Source organism: Python bivittatus, unplaced genomic scaffold, assembly GCF_059951505.1.
Source record: "Python bivittatus isolate LINGU-HERP-01145 unplaced genomic scaffold, Pbiv_v1 ctg000350_np1212, whole genome shotgun sequence".
NCBI lineage: Eukaryota > Metazoa > Chordata > Lepidosauria > Squamata > Pythonidae > Python > Python bivittatus.
This window is the reverse complement of record NW_028277074.1, coordinates 25,157,732-25,170,167: the sequence shown is the minus strand read 5'-3', so window position 1 is coordinate 25,170,167 and position 12,436 is coordinate 25,157,732. Positions and strand designations below refer to the sequence as shown.

General features: G+C 32.7%; 1 protein-coding gene across 7 annotated transcripts in view; it reads right to left on the bottom strand.

The window, feature by feature from the left end:
• Positions 1 to 12,436, bottom strand: part of CASK (calcium/calmodulin dependent serine protein kinase) — a 187,921-nt gene that overhangs the window by 29,408 nt on the left and 146,077 nt on the right. For all 7 annotated transcript variants that reach the window (XM_088144750.1, XM_088144746.1, XM_088144747.1 and 4 more), the window contains 2 exons: positions 10,156 to 10,241; positions 7,706 to 7,774 (listed from right to left, as the gene is read on the bottom strand). In XM_088144750.1, coding sequence (XP_088000876.1) covers positions 7,706 to 7,774; positions 10,156 to 10,241 — 155 coding nt within the window. The remainder of the gene's footprint in view (positions 1 to 7,705; positions 7,775 to 10,155; positions 10,242 to 12,436) is intronic.

The following is a 12,436-nucleotide window of genomic DNA, read 5'->3' as shown; positions in this document are numbered from 1 at the left end:
TAGATAGTTTGTACACCCTGGCTGAAAGCTTCTAGGACTGTATAATCTTTCTTACCTTCTGCTACCTGAGTAGCCAAGAGGTGCACATGTGGTTTCACAAATATTTGTTTTTGATCTGTGCACAACTACTAAACTGAAGTGATACACAGCTTTAATCCAAATGCTATATAAAGTTTGGTATATTAGGCCTTGTTTAAAATTATTTATTTTTACTCTTTTAGATTTTTACTAGAAGCAAAATTGAAAAGAAAATAACTAGTAATTAACCAATCTGAAATTAACAAAATACAGCTAGAAGTACACAGTTCTTCAGCAAAAAGCAAGAATCTTCATAATACATCAACCAATTTCAGATTAGAAGGGGGACTGCAGTTACAAGCATTACTTTTGCCTGAAGATTTAAAGCTGTATGCATTATTAATGCCACCGATAATTGCTATTTTAAATAGTTAGAAATCTCCTTTTGTTACATTTTTAAATTAAGCTTCTCCTACCTGTTAAAGTGAGCATGTTCTTGCTACTGTACTAAAGATTCCTTTGAACCGTTCCTTTTTAATGTAACTTTCATTATTGACTTTTCAAGCATTTGTACTTGCTCTTAGCTTTTTCATCTAAACTAATTGACAACATTAAACCCTGATGCTTGAAAATGAAATATACTGAATATCTAGTTTCCAAGGTAGAATTCTGTACATCATACAAAACAATCCACAAATAGAAAACAATTTCATGTAATTTATTTCAATGAGCCCAGAGTCACTCATTGATTTATATAATTTAAATAAAATATAATACATATTTATATAAAAATATAAATAAAAAATTAAGTCAATTGTCTATTTATCAATAGTATTTCTATTTTGTCACATGCTTCCATGTAAACTTGTGAGAGAATCTGGCTAAACACTGAATACTTCCCTCTTCTAGGCACACTCTTCAGCAGGAGAAAGCAAGATAAATTCTTTCAAGTTAGTCATGCCAAAAACAAAGTGTGTTTAGGCTACCAGAATGCCATGTATGTAGTCTGTTTTGCTGTTTAATTTTTTTTCTCAAAACCGTTTATACATATATGTATCTTTCTTTTTGCCCTTTTTTTCTTGAACATTTAATTTAAACAATAAAAGAGAGGTTAACCCCCCCCCAAAAGTTCAATAGTTTTTTAGATCACATCCTTTTCAACAAGAAACAATATTTCATAAATGACCATATTGTATTTATATTATTGGAGATGCAGTGAAACAAATGGTTTATTTAAATATATTGTTCCATTTTGGTGAGAAGCAATTACATGTATTAACTCAACTTGAGATTTATTTCAATCACATAGGAGCTGACTTTTGGACAGAGAAAATGAACTCAAAATCAAAAGACTTATTGTTCGGCACTGGGAATACAAATGAAAAAGAAAATACACCCTCTTTGAGTTCTATGGTTTTACATATCAGGACATAATAAAAATCATTTGGTCCTTAGCAGTTCTCAAAAGTAGGTAAATACAACCTCAGATGAACAACACATGACATATTATACCATGTCATCATTTATTTTACAAAAAGAAAGCCAAAATGGAGAAGCCATGTGGGAAAAAGTAAGTATACCTTATGATTCAATAGCTTGTAGAACCACCTTTAGCAACAATAACTTGAAGTAATCATTTTCTGAATGACTTTATCAGTCTCTCACATCATTGTGGAGGAATTTTGGCCCACTCTTCTTTACAACATTGCTTCAGATCATTGAGGTTTGCGGGCATTTGTTTATGCATAGCTCTCTTGAGGTCCCGCCACAGCATTTCAATCGGGTTAAGGTCTGGACTTTGACTGGGCCATTGCAACACCTTGATTCTTTTCTTTTTCAGCCATTCTGTTGCAGATTTGCTGGTGTGCTTGGGATCATTGTCCTGTTGCATGGCCCAATGTTGGCCAAGCTTTAGCTGTTGGACAGATGGCCTCATATTTGACTCTGGAATACTTTGGTGTACAGAGGAGTTCATGGTGGACTCAATGACTGCAAGGTGCCCAGGTCCTGTGGCTGCAAAACAAGCCCAAATCATCACCCCTCCACCACTGTGCTTGACAGTTGGTATGAGATGTTTGTGCTGATGCTGTGTTTGGTTTTCACCAAACATGGTGCTATGCATTATGGTCAAACATCTCCACTTTGGTCTCATCTGTCCAAAGGACAGTGTTCCAGAAGTCCTGTGATTTGTTCAGATGCAACTTTGCAAACCTAAGCCATGTTGCCATGTTCTTTTTAGAGAGAAGAGGCTTTCTCCTGACAACCCTTCCAAACAAACCATACTTGTTCAGTCGTCTTCTAATTGTACTGTCAAACCTTTAACATTTAACATGCTAACTGAGGCCTGTAGAGTCTGAGATGTAACTCTTGGATTTTTTGCAATTGCTCTGAGCATTGCACCATCTGACCTTGGGGTGAATTTGCTGGGACATCCAATCCCAGGAAGATTGGCAACTGTCTTGAATATTTTCCACTTGTGAATAATCTTCCTCACTGTAGAATGAGGGACTTTAAATTGCTTGGAAATGGCCTTATAACCCTTCCCAGATTGATGGGCAGCAACAATTGCTTCTCTAAGATCATTGCTGATGTCTTTATTCTTTGGCATTGTATTAACACACACACCTCAATACTCAAGACCAGCAAACTCCTAAAACTTCAGCTTTTATAGAGGTAGTCACACTTGCTGATGATCAATTGATCAAGGGCATTTAATTAGCAGCACCTGGCTGCTACTTAGCCTCTTCATATAGTACCTATGGGAACAGTAAGGGTGTACTTACTTTTTCACACATGGCTTCTCCATTTTGGCTTTCTTTTTGTAAAATAAATGATGACATGGTATGTTGTGTTGTTGTTCATCTGAGGTTGTATTTACCTACTTTTGAGAACTGCTAAGGACCAGATGATTTTTATTATGTCCTGATACGTAAAACCATAGAACTCAAAGAGGGTGTACTTTCTTTTTCACTGTATATGACTCCAACTATTTAGCAGTTTGTAGAATTAATTAATACAGATCAACCATGGATAACTGTAATTTATTGATATATGTATGTCTGCAAATATATACTTTGTATGTTTTTGTTTTTCCTTCTTCTTTTATAATTGTGCATATTTTTCTTCTTTTTCTTCATTTTTTTGTATTTAGTTAATTAAAAAAAAAGAAATGGTGTGTTTAGGAAACAAAGATATCTTATTTTCAGTCTTAAAAGTATTCTAAGTCACTCAATAGCTTTTAGCAATATACTCTAATGAGTTATGATTCAATCAGTCACCTGCTGAGTTCCTTTAATGGAATCTATATGGAAGCCTGTATCAGAAATATTATTGCAACTGAAAAACAAGGAGTGAACAAGGAGTGAAATACAGTACTGGTTTGCAGTACACACCCAAAGCCATGGTTCATTAATTCACATGAAAGAGCAAATTAAGAAAGAAGTAGGAGGAAGTATATGGTTTGTTCAAAGATTTTCCAAATGGCAAACCACAGTTTGAAGTTAAAGTTGAATCATACAGTGAAAAATTATTCTAATTAAGCCACTCTGTGTGTGTGTATGAAGTGAAATTCACATTCCATGCATCTGTACTCAGTAATCAGAAAAAGAAAATTAATCAAATATTCTGTGAACTCTTGCACAAAGGCTAGAATATAACATCTTATAGTGCATAATGTATCAAGAACTAAATTACAATATAAATAAAGAAAATGGGCTGTGACTGTTAGCAGTTCATACAGAAGCCTCAGGAAAGACTTGTCCAAAATGTCAAAAAAAAGCTTGTAGATTTCTTCTGGTTTTGGAGTCAGTTTTCACATACAATATATTTTCCATTGTGTTAAGTCTTCTATGTATAAAAGATTCTTTCTTTTAATATTGGACCTTTTTATTTATACATCACATTTATATAGCCATATAATCATAGTTCAGATGCTTCTTAAAAACAAAACAAAACAAAATTGAAAGCTTTCCTAATATTCCCCCCTCTGTCTCCACACATACACACTTGTAATAATTATGATTTGAAAATTAATAGTAACTAGTAGTTGTACAGCTATACAAGTAAATAGCATTTGGAAAAATTTTGGAATTTTATTTCTGTACAATTGTTAGACATCTGGGATTGTTAACAGTAATCACAGTGAAAATATGTTAATGAAAAAAGAATAAGTAAAATCAGATGAAAGTATATGTACATTACAGATTTATAGTTTTATTCCTGCATTTTAATTTTAAAAGCTCCAACTACACTGTTTAATGTAAATTAGTATGAATTTCCATTTTTCAAATTTTCTTCTAGCAACAAGTAGACTTTGAGCATGTAGGTGTCTGAGAAAACAAGATTAATCTTAATCTTAATTAATTTTTACTGGAAACTAATTGTCCAAATCTAAAACCAACTCTGAATAATACATCTTTTTTGCTCAATGACTGAGTATTCATAAGTATTTGATCATCTTCCCAATGCACTCAGATAAATGAAACTGTTCTCAATCCACCTCCAAAAAGCTTAGTCCAAGGATTTTATTTTGAGCTTCAATTTACTGCCCATGCTCTAAATAAAAGCTTTTGGAGGTAATAAATATCTTAATGTTTTTCAAAGATTCAATTGCTGGAGTTAATGTTCCTTCTAGTATATCTTTCTGGATACAGCAGGTTTTTTTAAAAAAATTCTTATACAGAATTTCCACGTACTGCTTCAACATCTGTTATCAACATTATCTATGAATTGTACCTTCCCCAAAATTGCAGTTACTGTGTGTGACAGAATGATGCATCTTTAAGCATTCAGACAGCATTTTTTTTAAAAAAATGAGTAAATGTGAAATATAAATGGCATGTTCATTGCTTCTGTCATTATTGTGAGGCCTGTGGTTGGGAAAATTACACAGGTACCTATTTAGCATAGGGTAGGGATAGCAACATAACTTTTTAGTTGCATAATTATTTGTGTCAATTTACATTTACTATCCAGTTAAACACATATTGAGGTATTCATCTTCCTCTACCTTCCATTTTAAAATAAATAAAAAATGCCATGATTAGCCTTCTTCACAAGATTGACCTGTCTCTATTCATTAAAATGACTTTAGAGGTTGTAGACATACTTGCATTTGTAGGCATATTGCATAATAATTTAAATGTGCTTCTGGCAAATCAACTTTGTTTCAGAATGATAGAATTCTGCTTTAAAAAAAGGAAAGTACTTAATTTTGTGTATTTATACATTAGGAGTCTATACTATATTTTACCAGAATCCACACAGAGGAACAGTTGATACATTTGAGCATGCAATATTTTAAAGTATGGCATCACTTACATAGTATTTCTCCCAGTGTGTTTGCTAAGTAGGAAAAACATCCTTTCTTAAAATGAATTTAAGCATAACAGATCTAACAAAGCATATTATATACATCTATAGGCTTTTAACCATAAACCACTCAAAAATATACAACTGAAAACATTTATATTGGCGATGAGGTAACAGAAGCCTTTGGTTTCATTTAATTGCCCCTTGGAGAAGGTATTTCAAACAGTTTCACAGTGAGCCATTACAGATTTAGAGGTTATGAAATTACAGAGAACTTAAAGAGGTCATTCAAGCATATTTAAAACAAAATTAAATTTAAATTTGTCTAAATCTGCTCCACAGGGATGTCATTGATTTCTATTAAGTTTATAATTTGGCAACTACTGTAACATTAGAATATTCTTAATAATTTAATTTTCAGTCTTATATTTATTATGGCAGCTTTTGGAGTTATACATAACTAGATTATAGAGTTATTTCTAATATTTTCATATTATGACATTTTCCTTAATCTCCACCTATTTTGTAATGCCCTATTTCTGTATCACAAAAATTTGCTCCATCAAAGCCTTATTAAATTAGGATTAAATAAGATATAGTGAATTCCTACTTCTTTCAACAAAATAAACAGCAGCATATTTATTGAATATACAATAATATGGAATACCTCAAGATTTTAAATATTCTCAAGATTTTAAGTGTCACAGAAAATAACACCAATAGCTCAGGCCAACTTTTCCTGATCTACCTTCAGATGTGTTGGGCTACATCTTCCATAATCTTCTGGTTAGGAATAATGGCAATTATAGACCTAAAACATTTGTTGGTCACACAATTAAGGAATGCTACCTTATGGATTTAAATTGATGCATTCTTTAGTTGATTTATCTTTGGATGAAATATTATTAGGTAAAATTGGCAGGAGACAAGAAGTAACTACCACTTTGTCAGCCAGTATGTCTCATAAATCTTCTCCACCAACTTGCTTCTCCTGTTAGGTTCTTCCTGCAATCTAAGAAAATGTTGCCAAATAGATTCCTCTAATCCAATTTTTCCAAAACTAGTTCCTTCAAGGTGTCCTGGCCACATTTCCCATCAGTCCCATACAGCAAGCAAATTTGGTTGGTCAGATGAAGTGATGGGAGCTGTACTCCAATATTTTAGGTGGGGGAAAGCTACACAGAGAAAATATTTATAGAGCTAAGATTTGTTCATACAGGTAAAACTGAACAAGTAATTTTTGATGGATTATAATATTTGCTTTAGCCTGCAGACACAATAGATCACTTTATATCCATATGGCAGTTTTGTTGTCATTTTACATGAAAAGAGTTATGTTTTTCCAAACCACTTGGTAGTAGAGATCAAAACTTGTACTGGGTAGATCTCTTATTAGTCCTTTTTCCAATATCACTATGTTTGTATATGTATATGTGTGCTTGTATGTGTACACACACACACAATGTATATGTGTATGTGTGTACTTTTCATGATGGAATCTATATCCTAAGAGTAAGCCCCACTGGAGTTGACTTCTTTCTGAGGACAAACCTGCAATGTTAATCATTATTATTCTTTTCATATTTTTGTAAATAATTCTGAAACGTTTCTTTTTGGAGCAGAAAATATGTAAATTATTTAATTAAAATGCATATATATACATGCTTTTAAACAAATTTGGTACTTTAAATGGGTTATGACTAGAGTGTAATAAAATCAACATAACACATATCGAAGAAAATTACTTGCATTTTTTCTATTTATCTTTTGCTTTTTAACTAAGAATCATCAAAACCATTTTAATAGTAATTGTTAGTATCTTGCAGTGTATGACGACATTAAATACTCAGCTTTTTCACAGGATGTATTCACTATTTTGATTTGTCTTATTCCTCAAAGTTAGCACTGCTTTTTTATCAATCTGAATTCATTTTTAATTAAAAAAAAATCCTGTCATATCACTGCCTCTTTTCAGCAAATCTCTTTACGAAATAATCATAATCAATAAGCCAGATTTAAAAAAGTTTTTTTCAATTATCTTGCCCAAGATGTGTTTACTAGCTCCTGAAATATTATTCAGGTTTGTTTTTTATTCCATGACCTAATTATTATTATTTTTGCTTTATTTTAGATATTATATATGCCTATTATACATTTTTGGCCATTATGGAATATTTAATGAATTGATGTAATGAATATGAAATAGCAACAGTACAGCATGTGGATAGAACTACTCCTCTGTTCCGTTATCTTTGTTGTAAAATTGGTGTGTGTGATCTAACAGCACAGGCAGAAACATTTTCCCAAAAAGCAATAACATTCAGCCATAAGCAGGCAATTACTTGTAAGACTGAGAAGAAAGCAAGTCATTCATTACCTCACAGGAAGAAGACTGAGTGCGATAACTTGGCACAATCTTGAAGGTGATACTACCTCGCATTTCTCTCTGGAGAAAGTAAAGTATTTGTTGTTTTGCAAAAATCAAAACAATTAAAACAGAGCACTCAAAACCATCTAATATTTTAACAAAATCATAAAGCCTATGGGTTTCAAAAGTTATTTCAGAAATTCAGTCACCAGGAATCAAAAGTGACCCAAAGACACACAAAAAAAGTATGCACCAAACTGAAATATTTGTATTACAAGGTTAGTAGTTTAGAGCATATCGTATACGGTAGTGGCAAGCTGTTTTTTTTGTCTTTGCAGTTTTATCATGTTTCTTATAATTTGTTCGGATACTTTAGCAATAAAGATATTTACTCATTTTTAAATGGACGTTAATCACATGATGTTAATTAAACATACTACAACTAAGCTATTCGTTAAGCTAAAGTACAAGCTTGCTAACGAAATGGCATAAATAGAAAATTAAAATTTCCAACAAATTACCTTTTTTTAACATAAACAAAACTACTGAAGACTATTTTTAATTCACATAGCAATTCAACAAAACTTGGCTAAAGCAATCCATTATTCCTTTTGTGAAAAAAAATCAAATCAACCTGGATTTCAAGAATAGGATTATTTTATGAACAAATACTGTACATGCATGCAGGAAAAAGATAACAAGAATAATTAAATCTGACAAAAATGAAAGCTGCTTAGCAGAATGTTCTGAAAATACTCTTCTTCTTATCCTTGGTATTACAATGTGTGCTAGAGTATTATAAACAAAGATATAACCCATGTTCTCAACAAAACGTGAAGGCTAACCTATGTAAAAAATAAACTGAACAAATATCAACCCATACTCTACAATTGTTTAAATTGTAATTTAATTAAATAACATAGTGTCATTACTAAATATTTATCAAATTTTACTCCTTAGTTAATGAACACAGATTGGCTGTACTCACACAAAACATATTTATTTAATAATAGAAGAGAATATGTGTAGCTCAGGGTTGACCTGTGGAGTCCTTGGGGTTCTCTGAGCTTGGTTTTCTTGCAAACGTTTCGTTACCCGGCTAGGTAACATTTTTAGTGCTAAAATGGAATGGGGTTTGCTCCCTCTTTATATACAGTGGCATGCTCTGCCAGTGTTGGTGGGGGTGGGGGTTTTGCTTTATTTTTTCCCTCTGGTAGTTCTTTGATTAGGGTATTGTTTATTGCTGATTGTATGTCTGGTGATAATCTTGGTGTTAATCTCTGCTTATCTGGGTGATGATTACTGGTGAGGAGATGTTCTGGCCTTTTGTTTTCCTTTTTATTGTCTCTTTTGAATAGTGTCTAGATATTGTTTATGTGCCTGTTGATGGCTGCCTTGTCTGAATACCAAACTTCCAGGAATTCCCTCATGTTTTTGGATTGAGCTTGGTCTAAGATGCTGACATCCCAGTTGAAACTATGGTTAAGTCTGTCCATGTCTTGTGAGATTAAGGAGTTTTCATTGTGTCTTCTGACTGCTAGTTGGTGTTCATGGATGAGCTCTGCTAGCCTTCTGCCTGTCTATCCTCATAGTGGTTGCTACAGTCCTTACACTGTATGTTGTAGATGACTCTTGTTTTTTCTTCTTGGGCTACTGGTCCTTTGGTTTGCTTAAGATGTTTTGGAGGGCTTTAGTTGGTTTGTGTGCTACAGAGATGATATTTATTTACTATTTATATCCCCCCCTTCTCCACAATTTCCTTGCCTTAGACTTTAATTTGGGCTAATATTCTCTTGGTATTATTTTTGTGATTTTTCTGGCTGACGATGGAACAAGAATGTACTAAACATTAGCTCTCTTTTGGGGAAAATCCTGGCTTATTGTTCAATGGGTTCAAAGGAAATATTAAGGTTTTTGTTGTTGATCCTGTTGGTGAGAACAGCCAAAATGGGACAATGTTCAAAACTACAAACTAGTGACAGATTCCTCCCAATGAGTCATCCACCTCCAGAATACTGGTTTGTCAGTTGTTGGCAGTATTTATTTAGTATAAGTACTGCCAACATCAGGTTCATATTGCTGATATTATTTTTCAGAGAGGGAATAAAATAGAATCTTTTAAAAATGTTCTTAAGGAGTTCTTAATTTTTAACCCAAGCATGGTGGAAGTATAATACAAACTATCTTTGTACAATGGTCCATCTTTTTCTATTTGAATACACAAACAAAACAGAAGTGAAGAAGAAGACCAAAGCTATAAAGTGCTTTACTATTTGAGAAAGGTTTGTAGAGAAACAAGCATCCTGAAAAAAACAGGATTCAAGCATTATTAATCAACGCTAGAGGATATGCATACCTCTACTCTGAGCCGTATTTTGGATTGCAGTGTTTCAGAGGTTGACTTTAACTCTTATATTAAAAGTGAAATGAATCAGATAAAAAATCTTTTGCATGCTTACAAGCATTTTCTGCAGCTGTTCCACTGTCTGATTTGCCACGCTAATTCCATTTATTTCCCGAATTTCATCCCCTACATGAAGCGTACCTACAGAAGCAGCAACGCAAAATGGCACTGAATTACACACTCAGTTCTATTTTTATCCCACATATCATTTCATGTGCATAATCAGATACTGTAAGCAATCAGAATTTCCTCAAACTACAGTGGATACTAATTCTTGCACGCTTCAAAAAATTACTACAGGTCTAGCGGCATAATCATGAACATGTTCTGCTACATTCAATGGGAATATTCCCACCTAATTTTGAATAAAACTGCAGCCCTAATAATTGAATCCACCTGTTTTAATATGGAAAAGCAATTACAGCAAACAGAGATGAGGACAGAGATCTGTTATTTATTTGTACTTTTATCCCCTTTTATAGACAAATAATATTTTCCAAAGAGGCTCACATCAATAACTGTAACAAAAATAGTTTCTGCTATTGGATTCAAAATATATAATGGTGGAGTGAAGGGGAAAGGACATCCTGATAATGTCAGAAAAAAGTAGTGACATGTAACACGTTTTTGTTTCTAGTAAAGTTTGACCAACAGTTTTTGTTGGTGATAACTGATATTAAGTGGGTATCAGAAAGATAGCAAATAAGTTCTTATCTAGTCAATAAGATGTAAAGACCTGGTGAATCATGAACAAGCTACATAGAAGTAGCGAAATGAAGCAAAGAAAGAGAATATGGAGACTACATAAGACATTATTAATACATGAAGAGATAGGAGGAAAGATGAGTAGTTTTTTTCCAAAGGAATATTAACTCAGAAATACATATTCATAGTATGACAATGCTTTAAGGCCTTGTTAAGAGACATCTATTTCTTCTTTTTAAGAATAAGAACTGTAAAATGTATGATTAGAAAAAAGTAAAAAATTGTACAGATAATTAGCAAAGTAAAAAATATACTACATGAAATCAAATTGTAGCAATTGGAAATATGGATATTTCTGAAACAAAGAAACCTTCAGAGTCTTTTATTTGTTTAGGTTATAGTATGCTGTAGTTGGACCTATTCTAGGATATGGGTCAACTTGATATAAACCCTGTGGTTTTGAGATTTTCTGGACCTTGTAAGTAAAGAGTGTATAGTTTGTATATGAAGGAATATATTAAAGGTAAGAACAGTATTTGGCAATGGAGCTCTTTGGAAAATGAAACGATACATATTACTACAATGATACATGTTACCAACTACATAAAAATCTGCTTTGTTTGTAGAATTGCAAGGCTTTTGACAATTTCTGTATTGGAGATAATCCTCTTACTAACTCACTAGTTCACTTGCTATCTCTTGATAACAAAATATTCTACTGTTATTATATTTGTAGTTCTTGATCAGAACGTTAACTATGTAGGATAGTGGAAAAAGGAATATATATTATCCTTATGAAAACAGTTCACAGATTCAATATGCAATAACATAGCCTATGGTATAAAGTGAAGAAATTTGTTCTTATTTTTAATTGTGATTTTGAAGACCTTTATATTTTGCTATTGCGGTGTAACAACAGGACTCTGCTGTTACACACGTATATGCAAATAATTTATTTTTTATATTAATTCAACAAATCTTCCAATTCTTTATACAAAGATTTTCCTGCAAGGTTAGTTACAAATGAGCTGAGCAAATGTCTCCCTAACTACTGCAGAGTGGAAATATTGCAAAAGAAACAGCATGTTCTCCCAGTAGGATCATATTTAATCTGTAAATAAACATGTACATACAACAACAACAAGAAGTTCTATTTGTCAATGTTAAGGCTGCAAATAATTCTTAATTCAGATGGCCACTGGATTCTTTTCAATCACTGCAGAAATTGATGCACCAGTAATCTCTTGATCACCTCCAGTAATATACTTACATATTCCTCAAAAAGCATATCTGAATTTAGCTGAGGATATTCCAAAAGTATAAAAGCTGATTCTCAAATATTTCCTGGGTTCTTTCTTTTCTGCAAAATTGGTAATAATCAAACCACTAACTGAAAAGTGGGACTTAACAAATCCACTCCCATAGTGGATAGGATTATTTCCTCCCTAGGGTTCTGTCTTTTTAAAGTTGCCCCATCAAATACTGGAGCAGAAGTGTTCTAAGTTGTTCCAGAAGATAGGTCAAAATGCAAATGAGTTTAAATTACAAGGAATTAGCTTTCAGTTGAACATTCGAAAACAATACTTAATGGAAAAGTTGTTCAACAATGGAAGAGACCTCAACTAAGATAC